This window comes from Chaetura pelagica, unplaced genomic scaffold (assembly GCF_000747805.2).
Source record: "Chaetura pelagica isolate M959 unplaced genomic scaffold, ChaPel_1.0 scaffold142, whole genome shotgun sequence".
Lineage (NCBI taxonomy): Eukaryota > Metazoa > Chordata > Aves > Apodiformes > Apodidae > Chaetura > Chaetura pelagica.
The window spans coordinates 2,076,684-2,096,115 of record NW_009952973.1 but is presented as its reverse complement, the minus strand read 5'-3'; the positions used below and the strand labels follow the sequence as shown (position 1 = coordinate 2,096,115).

General features: G+C 35.4%; 1 protein-coding gene across 5 annotated transcripts in view; it reads right to left on the bottom strand.

The window, feature by feature from the left end:
• The window catches only part of ARFIP1 (ADP-ribosylation factor interacting protein 1), a 37,836-nt gene that overhangs the window by 7,460 nt on the left and 10,944 nt on the right, over positions 1–19,432 (bottom strand). For 2 of the 5 annotated variants that reach the window (XM_009995890.1, XM_009995891.1), the window contains exons 2-6: positions 16,871–16,985; positions 12,581–12,690; positions 8,707–8,928; positions 5,177–5,334; positions 2,068–2,242 (exon numbers count right to left, since the gene is read on the bottom strand). In XM_009995890.1, the coding sequence (XP_009994192.1) occupies positions 2,068–2,242; positions 5,177–5,334; positions 8,707–8,928; positions 12,581–12,690; positions 16,871–16,985 (780 nt within the window). Of the gene's footprint in view, positions 1–2,067; positions 2,243–5,176; positions 5,335–8,706; positions 8,929–12,580; positions 12,691–14,126; positions 14,223–16,870; positions 16,986–19,432 lie in introns of all 5 variants that reach the window. The other 3 variants (XM_009995888.1, XM_009995889.1, XM_009995892.1) reach the window with 3 other exon arrangements.

Sequence of the window (19,432 nt, the reverse complement as noted above, 5' to 3'; positions counted from 1 at the left end):
CTTGAGTAAAGCTCTCAGTGGGTAACTATACTTAAGCCAATATTTTACTGTAAAGGAAGTCCTTTCTATGGCTTATTTGAGAACAAAATTACATAAACCCTTTTGTAAATATTTTGACATCTCTAGTGTCAAAACTGAGAAATGTCAACCAGTGATAAAAAGGCTTAAGCATGTGAAAGTCTCCACTGTATTAATCTAAAACAAAAGGCAGGAAGGAAAAAACAATCTCTTTCAGAAACAAAATTTGTAGGCAGTGACTGCTAACAGGATGCTTGATTTAATTCAAGACTGTCACTAACAGGACAACTTCATTAGTGCTCCTTAAATTACCTAATTTAATTTAAAAGAATACGGAAACATTTTTGTACAAGATGGAAATAAAGTGCCTTCACTCTGAAGCTTTATAGTTAATGCAAAACAAGCACAAGCAGGATAAGGGCTATCTTCAGCCAATATGAACATAAGAATCAGAATTCCTGTACTGATATGAGTTATAACGATCAAACAATTTCAACAGAAGTACATTATGTTAGTAGCAAACAACTTACTAGAAAATAGTAGTATATCCATTATAGTAGTATATCTAGCATATCCATTTTCAATCTAGCACAGTTTTAAAACTCTGTTCTTATGAACTTCTTCTAATTTAAGCATCAGCATTTAATTAGACTTCAGCTTGTTCAAGAAAATTAATTTCAACATGGATTTTTTCCACTTAAAAGCTAACAGGCTACAAGTTCAGCAAGAATGACAAATGAAAGTCAGGGCAATACCAGTTTTTAACCACCAGATGATCTAGTCCGTCAACTCTTAATGGCTATGCAATTCCAGATTCTTGGTCCTAATGTAAACATGAAGTAACAGCACTCGGGAGCTACACTTTTAGCATATATTGGTTTGGAAATAAAAATGGTTGTTGGTTTTTTTCTTTTTCTCATCTTGTTGACAGTTCATGTTTCTTCCATTTTTATTCTAAATAGCTGATACAACTGCATGTGTGACTATATATTCACTAATTCAGAATAATAACCAGCTGTAATTGACTAAGCTTGTCCCCATGATTTTCCCTTGAATGTTTCCTCCTTTCATACAAGGAGCAGGATTTGCTATGTTACCATTTGGGATGGCTCCTGTATTTCTGACAGGAAAATCTGTTACTTTCAGATCTTTAAAAAATACTGATTTACCCATCCTGAAAGTGTTAATCGACTACTAGACACAGACAAATTGAAAAACTACTATCTCCTATGTACATTTTTATAATATTTTTGTCCCTCAGGAGACAGAGGGAAAATAGTCTTAGATTATTCTAATAATTAATTTACTCTGAGTATGAACAAAAATCAGATTTGAAAGACATCTAATTTGAAACAATTTAGAAGGACCTGTTCATCAAACAAAGCACAGTTTAAAAGTGTGTTTTGTATGGCAATTCTAATTTTGTCTGGAAGAGACAATAAGAGGGGTAAAAATTCCATCATTAAGAGGGTATAGATGTAATAGTATGGCTGGAATAAACATGTATGGGGAAAAAAGCCTTCAAACCAAAAGTTCAAGAGCTCTGTTTATAATTAAGAAATTCTATGGGTACTAATTATAGAAAGTTATGTTTCTTAGTGCCAAGTATTAAAGAAAGCGTAATTTTGAAGAAATCTCTTCACAGTTCTCTACCTTTCTTTTTGCATATTCTCCAGGGCAGTGTTGTCAAATGAAGGTACTACTTTGAATCTTAAACCAGTAGTTCTATGACTCCTGTAACCATTAAGTGTGATAAACTGGAAAAGGAATGCTTTTCCAAACTTGAAGCCTTCAATACAAGCAAAAAACTTACTTCCATAATTGTTTGCCATTTGTACCTGTAGTAGCTTGATTAGGGACTTCTAGAGTAGCCTGCTCTGAAAGTCTGTCTTCCAGTCATACAAGAAGAACACAGAAAATTCAGCTGTTTTTGCTTGCTCTACTTTTAATTTAAGATGTATTTTAAAACCTAATGAATCAAGTTCTTAGAGCAATGCAGAAACTTACAGGACAAAACTCCTAAACATAATATCAGAAGTTGCAGCTTACCTTATTTTCTTCCAAAAACTTCAATTTGATAGATACATCATTACGCATTTTGTCATATTTCTCTTTATGCACTTGAAACAGTTGTTGTGATTGCTCAATCTTTGGCAAAGTGTTTGCATCACGAGGGCCAAGATTCAGCTCTTCTAGGTCTGTTCGATAGGCATCATATTCAATTCTGAGAAGAAAGAGGAGGAGGGAAAAAAAATCTAAAGGCAAAATGTTTCAAAACAGATGTCACATATAGGGTCAAGTACAACAGAAGATGAACAGTCAAGTATGAAAAAAATTAAAAAAAAACAGGCAAGGTTGGTTTTTTTTCCCCTCCTCCTATCCATCAAGAAAAAACATCCTCAAGTACATTGTGTAAAACTGCAATGGCAAGTACTCTGCCTCTTCCCTTCCTGTCTTAGCCATATGCTCCCAACCCTGTCTTGTGCTGGCTTCAGTGGTCAGTTCCTTTCCTGGGACACTTCAGCCTACTAACCCAGACAAAGCTAGTACTGTTTTGGTTTTTTTTTCAGGTTATATTTCTATTGTTCAATCAGTTCAGTGAAGAGTTAGGTTGAGAACAAGAGAAGCACGAAGAGCCCAACATCCCCTTTAAGAAGATGTTCGAGCACCAGCTCACTTATACCAAACTCTGTCCCCAGGCTTTTTCAGCAGGCTCTAAGCTTCTCTTAATTGGAAGAATTTTATAGTTCTTCCACAAACAGTTTTGCAAGAACTTGTCTGCCCTATGGATAAACAGGCTGCACAAAGTATGAAATATTATTTATACTCCTCTGAGAGCCTATCTTATTTTCCCAGGAAACTCAGACTCTGGATACCACCACTGAAGGAGATAAGGGAAGAGAAAGACAGCTGGGTTAAGTATTTAGACTGACTCTGTATGAAAGGTATATACCCCACTTCTAGACAAGATAGCTGTAAAGTATTTTCTAATTTACCCTTGCTCTCTTCAAATTATCTATGCTGGAGACTGTTACCAAAAACAGAACTTATGTACAGTGTTGGCTCTTGACTGCAGATACCTGACAACATTTTAATTGAACCAGCTAGTCTTCATATACCACTGTCGGTTAAAAAAGTTATAAACCTCCTTCATATCATTCCATACTAGACTGTACCATTTTATTGCTTGAAGAGAGAGGAACCAGTCATACCTTTTCTTATTTTAATGAAAAAAACCCTGCCTTTAAAGTATTTTTAATGCAGAAGTTTGCATGAAGTTTTGTCTTCAGAGACACTGATGTTTTTTTTCCCCCCCCAAAGAAAGTTTAGTTCAGTTAAACTTTCTATTGATTAACATACAGCATTTATAAAGAGGAAAAGCACCTATAGGATGTCAGTAGTTTTAAGACTGTATCATTAAGTGTCCTTTCCAGTGTTGCATACAAGTATGGTGAATGCTGGATCCTTGCCAGACAAACTATTTTCATATTAAAAAACATTACTGTGAGTGGATGAAACAACAACCTCTAACTTTTTTCTCTCTCTTATGCAAGATGTGCTCCTTTGTTCATAGCCATCTAGCACTTGACTAGGTAAAGCAACAGGCCAGAAATCACTCCAGGGTCACAGGTAGCCCCGCCCAAAGCCTCACTCTTCATGTTTCTTTGTAGCTTTTAAATAATGGAACCTAGCACATCAGCATGTGATAGACGCCAGTTTTAATGGAACAAACCAACCTATTTCTGGACTTTTCAAATGTACTGTCTCAAACAGACACTACTAAAACTGTAGAGAAATAAAAAAATCAGGATTAAAAGCTGGTTACAAACACAACTTTTAAGTTGTGGTGTAATGGCTCCTAAGTAAAATTACATTTTCAGAAGTAAAAGGAATTATGATATTCGCAGTGCTCTTCCTGATCCTCATTCCCACTATAATTCAGGCTTTTAATAATTTAAGACTACTTTAAAAAAGAAACAAAACAAAGCAGAGTTGATAGGAAAAGGGAACTAATGCATGCTGAAGTGTAACTGGAGACAGGGAAGGAGCGGCACAGAAATAAATATGACCCATTTTCATATTGAAAAATGATAAACTGGCTAGGTAAGTAATTTATTTGCCTTATTGAAATGGCAAAATACTTGATGTCTTTAATGAACAGAAAGGGAAGTAATGAATGTATTTCAAAAGAGAAGAACTCTATATTGAAAATGACTGGCGAGAACAATCTTAGCAAATCTATTTTATATAAATTTTCAAGTCAATACCTGGAAAATGTGTGACTTCTTTTAATACTCTAATGTAAAAAAACAAAAACAGTAATTCACAGTCAGATGAATTCTTCCTTTCATGCCTTTTCAAGTTTACCTAAACATCACAACAACAGCTTGCTATTTTGCTTATAAAGCATTAGAATAGAACAAGAAAAAAAAAAGAGGGGGAAGAGAACTTCAAAATGCAAATAATTTGCTTTTACCTGAAAAAACCCCAAAACAAACACCCAAAAATAAAATGCAAAAACTAAGTCCTTTATGCAAAATACACAAAAACACACTTCATCCTATTAAGTGAAAGAAAGTCAGAATGGAACCAAGCAAGGACCACAAGGTTCAAACCCTGGCAGGAGATGGGAACCTGGCCTGAGAGTACTATGCCATATCTGAAAGTAGCCTCCTCCAGGACAGGAAACACATTACTGCTAGATATTATTCACTCGCTAAGAAATTTGTTTTAATGTCTGACAAAGCCTGCAGCTTCTGCATAAAAACTAGTGTGAATGACACATATTGTGCATCAAGCACAAGATTAAGTGTTCTTCAAAGAAATAATTTCACCCATTACAATGTAGTTAAATAGAAGGGTTAATCTTGCACTGTCACACTACTTAGAAAGCCACCTTCATCTAGGCAAGAAGGAAAAAATAATTAGACTGAGAGCTAATGTGTAAAAATAAGTCTATTAGAGAACATTTAGAAAACATTTGGAGATACGTGCCATGAGGCAGTTAACTGTAAATCCTAACTATGTGAGAGTTGTGTTATACTTACAAGATTTTTATCCGACAGGTTAGTCACTCAAATACAAGGACTAAACTAATACAAGGTCCGTTTCCTGAAGATTAGTTTATAATGAAAATAGCTAGACATAGAATAGCTACCTGGCACTTTCATACTGTTTCACAGTCAATAGTGTATCCTCAATTGTTTTATTCACCAGTGTATTCACACTGGCAATAAAAAAGTTAATAGCCCCAAGAAGAGTTTCTCCATTTTTAGCTAGAAGTTTCTGCGTATCTGCATTGTAGCCAAACTCCTCCTACAAACAAAAAGCAGAGAAAACAAAACTGTAGATCATTTAAAATCGTAACATTGATCAGCAACTATATAAGAAAATAGACACACACAGATGTGGAGGTTATGCCATTTCTGTTTGGTTATGGCTATGACTAAAAATATATTATTTTAATACAATATTCAGTTAACAGTTTTAATTAAATATAAGAAAACATGGCTTAAAATTTTCCTACCACGTATGGTATTAAATCTACTTTATGTCATTTTTCTGCACTCAGAAGTCTTGAATATTACTTAAAAGTGTTAATCTTTACATTGTCATTCAGCAGGGTTCTAATCCAGCATCTCTCATGTGGTTGTCTAGGTAATGCTTTAATACCAACAGAGACACCACTATATTAAATACATTAATATAACTAAATTCACAAGGGTACACAGCATTAATTAGCAATTAAGTTGTATTCTACATTCTGGAAAAGAACATCTATCACAGTTCAACAGGCTGTAAATTACTGAAGAGCAAAGCATGATACAACAATAAAACAGCTCAGCTATAAATTTTAAAGGGACATGGGCAAAATTATTTCCAAAGCACTTCAGTCTCATTTGGATATATGTTTGTTCATGCCTTTATTAACAGCACTATAAGCCCCAACCAATGCTGCAAAGATTTTCCTAATGCATGGATGCCAAACAAATCAATTACTATATTCATGTCATCTGTATGGCATCATCATATTCTGCAGACAGGAGTTCTCACAACAGAGTACAAACTCTGGTTGTAACGGTTGTAAAACTCACTAGGTTCTTACTTGGAACTTGGTCTTTTTAGGCTTGCACACTGGCAAAAACTGACTCAGAAATGCTGTATTCTCCCAATTTCCTTCCATCTGTCTAGAACACGAGAACCAAAGCCAAATGATATTTCATGTGAACATTAACGACCTCATGAGAGCAAGCGTATTGGCCAGTGGTAAGGGAAGAAGGCTCTAGAAAAGAAGGTGCTGTGGAAGTGAGCAATTTGAGAAGTAAAAAAGAAGAGAATTTAGGGCAAGTTCTCATGAGCTAAGCCCTCTAAACACCACTAAAAGATTGTCACCTTCGCTTGTGTGGCAAAAAATCAGCCAGGCAAATCACTAGAGATCTTGCTGAAATGAAGAAAAAACAAGTTTTTCAACTGGTTTTGCTCTAACATTGCCCGCTACACAGTAACACAAGCATTAGCACAGGAAAGATGTAAGTGCACACAGGCAAGGACAACAGCTGGAGGGCTGCCCCTTTCAGCAGTGTTTAGTGCCATCTCATTTCCCTCCTGCTAGACTGCAATTAGTTCTCCAGCTGGTCCTCTGACCCAGATCATCGCAGACCCAAGTGAGCAACACTATCAATTCAAAGGAAACACGTAAGAAGGATGGGACTGCAGTGCCCACAAAAACTGTCCTTCTACTGGTTTGTAGAGTTTCATGCAAAAACTTGAGTTTCATCCATGACCTCTGCCAATACTTCATGAAATAGACAGCAAATCCTCTGTGTCAAGAGTTTACATTCAGTGCATATTCTATGCACGGTTCAATTAAAATTGGAATTCATTTGTCTATATAATTAGAGGCACATGAGCCTGGAACCAGGACTTATCTTTGTATCCAAAAGAGAAACAGCAAAACATTCAGATTAAGTAATACTTCTGCAGATACCACATTAAGATTGTATTTTGTTAACATGTATAAAATGAGAAATATTAACCTTAATATTAACCTTAAGAAGTGGTGTTTTTGTGTTGTGATTTTTTAAAACTTACATACTGTTACCATGTTAAACATTACAGACTAACTGTTCAGAAATTTTACTTTTAGTCTTGCACAAGTTTTAGAGGCAACAATGCTATCCAAGCATCCAAGAAGCACAGGCCAGGCTACAGATGGTAATACAGCATAGATTAAACAAAGGGGAAACACAAAGAGGAAAGAGACAAACATCAGGCAAGCATCCAAGAGGCAAAGGTTAGATAACTTTTATTATGGCAGCAGAAACCTTTATTTGATTTGCATCAACAGCCCAATTCAATAATCTACACAAGAGATGAATGACTGAAACAAGTTCCAAGACTAGTACAAGATGCTGAAAGAACCTGGAAAAACAGTATTCCCATTAGAAGTTACAAACTATTAATGGGAAAAAAACACCCATTCATTAAAGAGCATCATGCCAGATTTAATCCAAGTTTCAGAAGAAACATCCACCTTCAGCACATACCTCACAGTAATCACTAAGTTCTCCCACAAACCACATGCCCATATTTGTGTCAAGAGTAAACTGATTATTAGAAACTTACTTTAGCAGATTATTTCTTAGTTTGTAGAAGTGCTCTACCTTAACATATTTTAATCTGTCAGACTGTAATATTAAAAATTCCTGTACTCCAGTGCAGGAGTCTGTTTTATTCAGCTAGCTGTCAGGTAAGGTTCCTCTGTGCAAGCATGAACTCCACTTTCTACCTTAAAACTCAGTGGGAATAAATAACCATGAAAAGGGAAAAACAAGCAGACAGAGGATTGAAGTTTAATAATCACAGAGGTAATTTGGACTGTTTAGGCAGCTATGTTTTAGGGAATCATTAATACTGTTTATTAAACCTTAATATAGTTCTTTCAAAAGATCAGTAGTAGTATCAAATTATTTAACTTTGGAAGTACAGAACAATCAGTGTTGTATAAAAAGTAGTATGCAACAGCTGCCCGTCTTTTGTATGCAACATCTACCTTCTCTCTCCTTATAGCAGACAGTTTTAGCACCCTCAACAAATAGTGCCAGCATTATACAGACTTCCAAACCAAGGAATCATAACAACCCAAATGCAGGTATCCAAAGATTGCCCCTCTCGCTCAAAAACTCCAAACAATGTAAGAATACAGATTAGTCCTATTAGTAGCAAAATCCTGATTAAAAAAAGAACTTGGAGATGAAATCTCAGTGAAATATTCTACAGAAAAACAATTTACTCACATTCACAATGCACAAGTGAAGTAACATGCCCTATTCTACTTACTCCCAAGCATATTCCTGTAATTGAAATGACGTAACACTCTGGAACACTTTGACGACATTTGATTAGAAACAAAATTAACAGTAAAATGCATTTTCTACACAAAGAAAAGCTGTCAGTTCTTAAGTCCAACCATTAACTAAAGGCAAACATTTAACACACAATAAAGAACTACAGTAATTTCAGTGATTTCCTAGCGTTTTAAGTGAATTACATAAACACAAAGACCATGTAATATTGTTAACTACAACGTTTAGAAATATAGCTGCTAACTACTATATACCCTGAACAAGACAATTACACTTCTCTTCATCTCTGCCATTTTATTTTTTAACACTATAAAAGTCTTACATGAAGTTCCAATGATTTCAAACTCAGGTCAGCAAACGCATCTCCAAGTTGCCTTTGGGTATGTACCATCTGGAAGAGCTGTGTGGACAGCGTCTGTGCCAGTCTCAATATATTTTCATATTTTTTTTTATTATCTCTCAATATATCTATCTGAGCTTCAAGTTCCAGATCTACTGTTCTTGAGCCACGACCCAATTTTTCAGAGATGATCTGACGTGTACACTAGGGAAAAAAATTTAAAATATAAAGAATCAAGCATATTCAAGACAACACTGCATACACCCATTTTCAGCTTCAAGGGACATATAATTACACACAATTCTTTCACAATCACTCCTCCCAAAATAAGTTTGCACAACAAACTGAAAAAACAACACACTCTTTAGAAGTTTATCAGGACTCAGCAAGAACAGCTGGACAAGTCTCAACTCCTACTAAGATGAATATTCAAGTTAGCAAATCAAGAGCGTAACTAATTGTTTCTCAAGGAAAAAACTTATCTCTTTTTAGCTTGGGTGAATCTCATTAAAAGAAGCAACTTAGCACACTGCATTACAAGCAGTTAATGGGAGTATTACTAGTTCTGCATAGAAATATCTAGTTAGTGATCTTTCAGGTTTTGTCTACCAACCATCCCATTTCAGATAATCCATGTTATGTTTTTCAAGAATGTTATTCTGGGGGACTGATTAGGGCTGATCAAGAGGTGGTAGTTTTCAACATGTTTTTTGAAGCTGGCTGAGAAACTGGAAACTCCTACTGAGAAATACATAAAATTATTAAAATGCATTTCTCTTTATTTACACATCTATAAAACAGAGCTGACAACTGTATCAGACTTATTATTTCTTTTCTGCCACAGACAAATCCTTAACAGATTTGCAGTTCATTAACACAGTGAGCAGAAAACGTGCTCCAACAAGGCTGCAGACATTTTCATCCAGCCAATGGCTGTGACAGCTGAAGCTGCTGCCACATTCCACTAATCTGTGACACCTTATCTGCCAGAGCTATGAGCCCAGTTTGGCAGTGAGCCTCCCAACATGCACATTTGGGTTTCCCTTGACTGAGACAAAAGAGAAGCTGTTTGCAAAGCAGATGTGTATCAAAGACATTCAATTTCTGTATGAAAAGTATAAAAAATTATTTACTGTTCTATAAAGTTATTTGAAGTTAACTTGTGGCCCCAGAAGTAAAGGGACAAAAGGAAGAGAATTACTGCTAGAAACAGAATTACAAGGAAATTAAATTAGTAGACAAGGACACAACTACTCTAAAGGGACATAACCCTAAGTGCAAAGCTGCTATATCATTAGGCAAAATAATGCCCTAGCTTATCTTATATCATGTGCCCCAAATACGTTCCCTTCCATATTCAAGGACTTCTGTTTAATCCAGACTTTACTTACATCCAGAGGAGATCCACACTTAACCTGCTAGAACTTTCCTGTCCTTTCTAAATTCAATAGACAAACACAGGAAAGACTCAAGAACGATCAAGCAGAACAAGTTGGTAGCAACTCATAAGCTTCAGATTGGAAGGTACAGACTATTTGGGCTACTTCATTAGATTCAACTAATAAACAAGAAAGAGCACAGATAACCTGGGAGACATTTGTCTGTCAAGAATCAGAAATTTGGGAGACCATAACAAACCACATCAACACAGAATATAACTTTACTACCAAAATCCAAATAGAAATTGTAAAATGCAGCTTAACAATGAGTGTAGTCAGACCATAAAAAAGCATTTCAATACAAACTATGAAATTGATCGGCAAATTGTGGCTATTTTCCAAAAAAGCTGAGACACAAACATACACCTATGGAAATACACAGATGGGTATGACTTCTGAATGGATCCAGTAACTTGGATTTCACAACTCCTAATACAGACGCAGTGACAGAAGAACTACTCATGTCAGATCCCTAAGAACTTCCTAACAGTTTCATCACTATCTCCACTTGCAGATTAACATCTGGTACATTGAATAGTACAGCCCAGAGGGGATCAACTGCCGACTTCCCTCCGCTAGCCATTTATTCCTGTCCTTTATTTCTGCATCTTCTAACCTATAAGTTAGCTATTACAAGATAAGAAGGAATCTTCTTCCTGTGACCTTCCTAACAGGAAACAAAGCAAGCCAGCATGTCCACAAACTGAAACTCTGTCCTTAATTAAACCAAATATGCGTTTCATATGTAGCTATATATAAAAGTATTTTTGCATGCATGGCATCTCCAGGGACATATGCATAATGCTCCCTCAACTCAGAATAAATTCATAAGATCTCTTTGAACAATTCTATTCCTCAAAAAAAGCCACACCTGAAGTCAGGTCAGTTATGATTTAGAGTGCCACACTCTTATGTCCTTTGGCATATTTGGGAAACAACTTCAATCTTAAAGATTTCATGAAAACAACTTCATTTATTTTTCTGAAAGTGCTAGTCTTGGTTTACTATGCCATAGATAGTGGGATTCTGGATTACAGGAGGTGGGAGGTTTAAGCCAAGAAAGAAATCTAAAAACCCAGACTTCGCAAAGACTACTGCCGAAGAAAAAATGTTCTACACTAGGATCCGAGACTACTTTTCCCAGCATTTTTCACTATTCTCTGGCTACTGCTTCACCTAAGTGCACTTATAATCATTCTGCAGTTGAGATATAGGCGTTTTTTTGTTTTATTTTGTAAATCAAGGCACAAAAAAAGAGAGAGTAAGGCCAAGTACTCTCCTACTTAGTTGTGGTAAAGCAGGTTCAACCTCAATAGTCAATGGTTCTTATATAGACAGAATTAAAAAAAAAAATTCAATTGAATAGCACATATACTGATCAGACCACAACACAGTCCAGGAGTAGTGGACAAGTTTCTGCAGTTGATACAAAATGTAGACTACAGGAAAAGTAGAAATTTTAAAAGCCATTTAATTGGACATATAAACACGTAAACTTCTGATTCTAACACAAATAACAGCGTAAGTATTTACTAGCGGGTAGAACGTTTTCAGCCATGCTTCCCATCCTCACTGGGGAAGATGTCCTTATCTGGAATGAAGAACACTAAAGGGATTCAGGCCTGTGTTTTAAAAGGGAAGAGTTTTTTTCTCCACAGATTACTCATTTCTTCATGGTTTGATGTAGATCCCCCTGATGCACAACCCAACTGCCCACACCTTTATCATTAAGTTGTAGGCATAACACAAAGGTATTTTTCAAAAGGGGTCTTCAAAAATCCTAATAGTAATGTATTCCCTGACAGTTGTTCCCTGCCTTATGGCTTTTTAGTGAGGCAAAGTGGTGTACTTCAAGCACCTGCTTCTTTTTCTTTTATTATTTTAATTTCAGCAAATCCCAATTGGTCACAAAGAGGCACCACACAAAAGCAAAACACACAGGAATCAAAGCAAGAACTCCTACACTAAGAAAAAACTATCAGCGAAGACAGAACAAAAACATAAGAATAGTAATTAACAAGTATGGAACTTGCAGATGGGCCTAACTTTTTCCCCATCAGCTAAAACGTTAGTCTATCAGCAATCTATTCAAAGTTAGTAAAAAGATTTAATTACAAGCATTAGTGTAAAACTGTACATCCTCTACACGGAAGGGGACATTGGAAACAGAACATTCTTTACCTTGTTAAACCAATAATACCTATGAAAGATTTTCCACTTAAAAGCAGGTATTTAAAAAGGCTTACAAAGATTGCTACACTGGGAAGAAAATGAAGCCTTTACACATTCTTGCTTCTGCTCACTGCAACAAGAGATCACTTTCACACAGAAAGTTTTCACATTGAAAGTTTTAGTCTGATCTGGCAGCAAGCTCATTTCTTGAATACATACATACACACACAACTATGTCAGCATACCTTGTAAGTGTTTAGGCTCCACTTTCTCACCAATTCCAACTTCTCCATTGCTGGGTTCTTTACTTCATCTGCTAACACAACAGGTCCACTTTTCTGCTGAGATCTGCCCCCTGTGTCAGACACAAAGCAAATCTTCAAGGCCCTGTTGGGTTTTTTTTCTGTTTTAAGAGATTAATGGCAGGCATAGAAATTTTGTGCAAGTGCACATGCAAAAGCAAAGCAAGGTGATGGTAAGAACTTAGGCAAATATGCAGATTTTCAAAATCATTTCCAGAAAGAAAGAATTTAAAACTTATATGAAATGTGTATAATCCCAGTATTTAGTGTACTAATGGACTGAATAAAGCTTACCTGAATGCATGGAGTTCTACTAAGCAACCTTAAAACATCTTTTGAGACATGTTTATCACTTAATCCATATTTTAAAAACCCAGCACTGGAACACTCTTGGAGTTAGCCAATCTAAAAGTCTATTTACAACCTGCAGACCATTAAATGAAAACTATCAGCATATAAAACCTTTGTCACAGTGTATAACTAATACATTTCAAGCCAGATTTTTATCTTTTCCAATGAACAACATCCTTTCCAGAAGATGTGTTCAGCCACTATTTAACTCAAGCTTTTATTAATTTATTATATTAAGAAATATTATATTCTAGAATCTACCAGTAGAGAAACAGCAACAAAGAAAATATTTAAAGCAACAAATTAAAATATCTAGGATAAATCACCACATTAATTGTCAACACTTAGCATTTTCAAGCTATTATGGAATATTGTGTGGATTCTAAGTTTTAATTTTCAAAAAATACTTCCCAGTGTTCTAAATAATAAGAACTGCAAAGCACTATCACTTCTTAAGCAACATTTTTATTTATGTACAATTTTGGGTACTCCTGCCTCTGATACCTACTGCTGCTTACTGCCACCTTAACCTTGCCAGTTCATTTATTTACATAAGAGTTTGGAAGAAAGTCTACAGAGATCATTCAAGATATTCCTTTAGCATCAAGCTCTGTGTTCTTTACGTCTTCAAAATGCTGTGCAAACATTAAGTAATTAATCCTCTCACCACCCTTATGAGGTAACTGAATAGATTTTCTCCTTTTATATAGGAGGAAACAGACAAAAATGCCAAGTAATTTGCCCATAGGCACAAAATGAGTCAAGTGGCAAAGCCACTGGTTTGGGTGTTGTGAATTCCCAATGGCGACCTCATATTGTTCTGCTGGAATATGTGATCGTTCTGGCAAAAAATGCCAAAAGTTTCAGCTTTAACCTAAATAAAAGATTTTGGTTGCTCCCGTTTTGCTACTATCTGTTATTATTAACCTTTGGTAATTATTATTTTTTTTATTTTTTAGAGCAAAAAGCAGCTTACAGAAAGGAAAGCAGGGGTTACTTGGTGAACTATTGCCAGAAATGAGAGCCATCAAATAACCCCAGAAGTTATATTTCCAACTAACAGAAATTATTATAGACATGGAGGAGTTAGTACAGTGTCAGCAGAGACAAGGGCGTTACCCATTCGGTGCTATGATACCTGTGGGAATAATTAAATCACAACCTTGTCCAGCCAGTCTGCTAGCTGCTGCACTGCTAGGAGATATAACAGATGATTTGGGTGATGCTGAGGAACCTGAAAAGGGGACACATTTAACCATAAAATCCATCATCTTCCCTTAGAAAGCAACAGACACTTTTATGCAGATAGGATTATTTTCAAAACAAAGAAACATTTGCTTCAGAAACACACTGAATAAAAGCATTAATGAGAAGGCTGCTGCTATTTCTGGTGGAAGCACTTGTAAAGATGTGCAGATATGTGAACAACTCCAGGTCTTCTTGATTTAATCTTTTTCTCCAGGTCATGATGCCAAACTTTTTAATGTTTTTTTTTGTAAGAGTAATCAAAATACTGACATCTTCATTGGTAAAGTACATACTATCAACAGAAAATTCCATGCAAGACTGTTAGATACAGATTATAGAGCTGTAACCTCCTTTTTCACGTCTAGGTAGATTTCACTCTGCACTGTCACTGAATGGTATTCACAGCATTAAGGGGTGAAGTAAGCTCTGAAATGTGTGCCAATTTTGAGATACTTGATTAACATCTGCTCCTAAGTCTGTGTAAACACACAGCAATAAGCTATCCTGAAGATCATACAAGTCATTAAAGTGTTTAATCTCCTTCCCAAGAGAAAGATTTTATAGCGCTTGCTTGTTCTCTTGAAAAAAAGCCCAAATCTAACTTTAAATGACACACATCCTATGTGTTCTCAAAGTTGTTTTAGGACTGTGCTTTTCAGAACTTTGCAACTCTTTGATATTGTATAAACATGAAGTGACACTCTTAGGAAGTTTTCACGATTTAAAACCAAATTAGTTTTTTCTCTGTTGTGATAAGTAATCATCATATTGGGGAGGGAATTTTATTGCTTTTGCTAAGAAATTCTAAGATACTTCAGGGCTGACAGTGCTCTGGAGTAAAAGAAAATAAAACCTAAATTTTCAAAGTTCCAGCAAAATTTAGTCATTTTTAACACCAAAAATGTAACTCAAAAGTAACCGAATCAACAATCAGCTTTTGCTTTTGAAACATACGGTAGAGCACCACTAACATGGGATACAGTTAATCCTATTATTTGGATCCAACTACACAGAAAATACAAGATGGAAAGACAGCTCACTTGCTGTGTCCTTCCGTAGTGGTACATTGCATAAGAGCTGCAACTGGATCCATCCAGGCATAAAGTTTGACTGCAAGATCCTGCTAAAGGCCTAAAGACTGAATCACTTCAGCAAGCGAGCTAAGACAAGCAGTTTAAAAAATCCTTATCATTTGAGAGTATTAATGCAGCCTTATGTAAGCTTCATCATTCAACATCCTCCAAATCCTACAATCCCTTCCCCTCCAATATTGTCTACTTTGCATTAAAAATTGAAGCCTTAATAAGGACACTCAAACAGAAAACAGAATTTTGAGAAACAGGGCAATTATTACCCTTTTTTCCTTAGTTCTATAAGAAGCCTTAGTTTCTACAGTTTCTTTTCCTCGGAGGAAAACTGTGATATCTAAAGTGTTAAAAATTACATGACCAAAGCTCGTAAATTGTGTACATAACCTACTCCAGAACATTTGGATTTCAAACAGTGTAGCTTGAAACACATCTTAGGCCGTTTTTTGCTTACAGGCTAATTGCTCTTAACAGCTGCAACAGTTATCCTGCTATTAAAATAGAAAAAACCAAGAATGGTGCAGTTTACTATCTGCCCAGTTTTCAGCAAGGTATTTTGCAAATTTCAAAGACTTTAAGAAATGCACAGCATTCTCCTTGTAATATATGTAAAGTACAACATGTAAATCACTGTTTTCATAAGCACAACACTTTACCAAACAGGAAATTAAGCAAGATGTAAATTAAATCTGACTACAAAGAGATTTATTTTCACAGCTGCTCATTTGAGATAATTTCAAACCTTTCCAATTCAGAAATTCTCAACACTACATGATTCACTAAAATACCACTTTCACAGCCTATATTGTGGCACTCCACTCTTTTTAGACAGGAAACACTGACATTACTGGATTGTTTATCACTTTATGTTTCTCGTTGCTTACTGCTAGCTTAGATTCTCAAAGCATACATTAATATTTGCATAGAGGATTAAATACTAAATAAAATCCTTCTGCTATAAGCAGCCCCAATGCTGTGCTGAGCAAGTATGAGAACACACACTTTTTCATTAGTTAGTACCTGAAATAAGAGACCCAAAGTATTGTCACGTCTAACAATATCACATTAAAGACATGTACTGTAACAAAGAAAGGAGACAAGTCTCAGGGGCAACAAGGAAGAATTCTGCTCATTAATCTGTTCCAGGTAAGTGAACTGTGTATCAAGAGAAATAATTACCCAGTTATGTTTCAAATCAGAACAATACCTGCAACACCTAAAGAAAACTTCAATACAATGTAATAGTAAAATTCTTCAGCCTGACACCATTTCAAATGCTCAGACTTCCCTTCTTGTTAATGCAGACCATTCTAACACTAAGTAGTTTCCACTAGGTAGTCCCTTAACAGATACAACGCGTGTAGCATTTATTCTCTATTTTAACCACCCAACTACCAGAGAAAATTAATAGGTTGTCACTAATTAATAACTCAATGGGTACATTTACACCAAAATGCTCAAAGCAACTACAGAACATTGCCTTTCTGACCATATAAAATATGCCTAAAGATTTCAAATTGAGAAATAAAGACAAAAAAACAGTTACCTTTACCTGCAAATCTTTCTGCCTCAACCACTCCCTCTTTGGTGCTGTCAAAGCCATGACATGTTATTTTGGTTTCAGCAAGTCCAAGTCCAACCGGTAACGAATGTTTCAAGTCCTTGGAAATATTTTAATAAAAATTGAAAGTTCATGTTTAAAAAGTGACTCAAAAGTATTATAATGCAATTTCAGCAGTTCTCAGACATGCAATTCTGCCTTTAGCCTGGAATATCTTATGTCACAGCATTCTAAGACAAGGTAAATATAAAATATAAACTAATGAGAAATAACAGAAGTTTAATAATTTTTCCAGTTATAAACTGAGAGGATACAGAATGATCTAAGACTAAGAGCAGACAACATTTTACAAACCAAAAATGTGGAAGCAACTATCATAACATTAGATTAAAACAAAATTTTCACTTTAATAAAGAAATAGCTTTAAAATTCACAGCTTTCTCATTTCTACAAATAGCACGTGAAATCTCTTTAATATTTGACATGGGAGAAGCATCCAGAAAGGCATCACTTCAACAACTTCCTTCTGAGCACATACTCTATGTCACAAGTGCTCCCAGCACAAAGCTGCCATTTACTTTTGCTTGCTTTTGAAACTCATTGATTTTAAACCACTTGAAATCACCTTGTTTAACTTTTGAGAGCTAAATTAAATACTACAACCAATTTTCAGGCAACGGAAGTCTTCATTGTAACCCAATGCAGACCTATTACTGAAATATTAATTCATATACCATAATTCACATACCATCCTCCTACTGTCTGTTTTTGCTGTCTAACCCACCTCTACAAATAGCTCCCAAAGGTTTCCTGGACTATATTTCCAGCTATATGACTGAAGTTTAAGCCTCTTTTGTTACAGTATATACACTTAGTGTTTTAAAAAAGTTCAAAAATTCAATGCCGTTTAAAACCACTAAAATTCATAAAAGTAAGAAGTGAGTGAAAAGCTACTCTGGAATTGAAAGTAAAAAGGTAAAATACATGTACAAAAAATGAAGCACTGAGAAATTGGAAAACTGGCAGCTTCTGGAGTCAGGTACCCTTTTGCATCCCCTCTGCTTCCATACAGAGACATAAAACAAAAAAGTATAAAGCAGCAACAATGAAATTTGCAGAGAAAAAGTACACATAGCTTTAAGATGTCAGTGCCTGAACATGTGCAGTAACTATTTATGATATGCATAATGCTTATAATTACACAGAAAACAAAACCTTTAAAATCCAATCCACATTTGACATATTACTGTAGCCATTTGATCCACAAACCAGAAGCAAGCTAGTGCCTAAGAATGATTCTGCTAGAGGCTCAGACTGTCAAGAAGTGGTTTTGGATCACCTCTCCACAGATCCAGTTAGTTGTCTTTAGCTGAAGACAAACTCCTGGAAGGAGGATATAAGGAAGAGTTACAATGATACAAACTCCAGCAGAACAGAAATCTTGTTGACATCAAAACCCCAAGATGTCAACAAGTCACAGTAACCAATTCCTGTACCTGTCCTTTCACTCACAAGAACTGGCTATTTAATAATAGATTATGCTATAATTGTGTATCTGAAGGATTATAACCAAAAAAAAGGAAAATAAACATGTGAGCAACAAATAGTAGTCATGTGCAGAACCTGATCTCACAAATTATGCACATCATAACATTGGGTACACACTGTTTGCAGTCTACAGAGTTGACTTAATACTTCCATTTAAGTACCTGAAGTTGGTTGGTGCTCTGCTGAAAAGCCTTTGCTTCAATTTAGTTTAGCTAAGAGTCCTTTTAACTCAAAACGTAGCAAGTCACTAGCAGAGAGACTTGAAAAAGGATAACCAGATTGCAGAGGAGATGCACTGATTTAAAAAAAAAAACAAACCTTTTTTCCTGAAGGCAGCTTGGCACCTTGTGTAGTTTTCAGAAATACCTAAGTCTGTAGCCAAAGAAATGTAGACAGCTAACCTGCTTATGCATGTTCACAGGAAGAATCTAAGCAATCATCTGTATTTAAGGCTAAAATGCAAACCACCTGGTTTGTAAAGACAAAAGTTTAGATATAAACTTAAACTATTGTACTACTTCTGCACATTCAACTGAATTTTAATTGGAATCTAAACATAGACTGAAGAGTTAAATAAATCGATATTACAACATATCTTTCTCAAAAACCTAATATTTGGATCTTTAAGATTATTAAGATCTGCTATTGTGTGGATAAATGCACATCAGGGCTTTTTACATGAATACATATACATATGTATGTATATGTACACAAACATAGTTGTCCGAAGCAAACTCTTTTTCACTGGCAAAAAAGCAAAGTTCAGAGTAAAGAACTGCATTCAGACCTGTTTTTAAATATCTGTATTAATCAGTTGAAATAGATTGCCAAATAAAGATATACCTGCATGTGAATTTAAAAGAAATATTTACTATTTGTTGATTTATACATGACCAGAGTTGTCATGAAAAAGTCAAGGATCATCAATAGACTACCTTTTTGTTGTTTATAAACATACAAATTATTGTTCAGTGAAGACATGCTTCTGCATGTAAACTT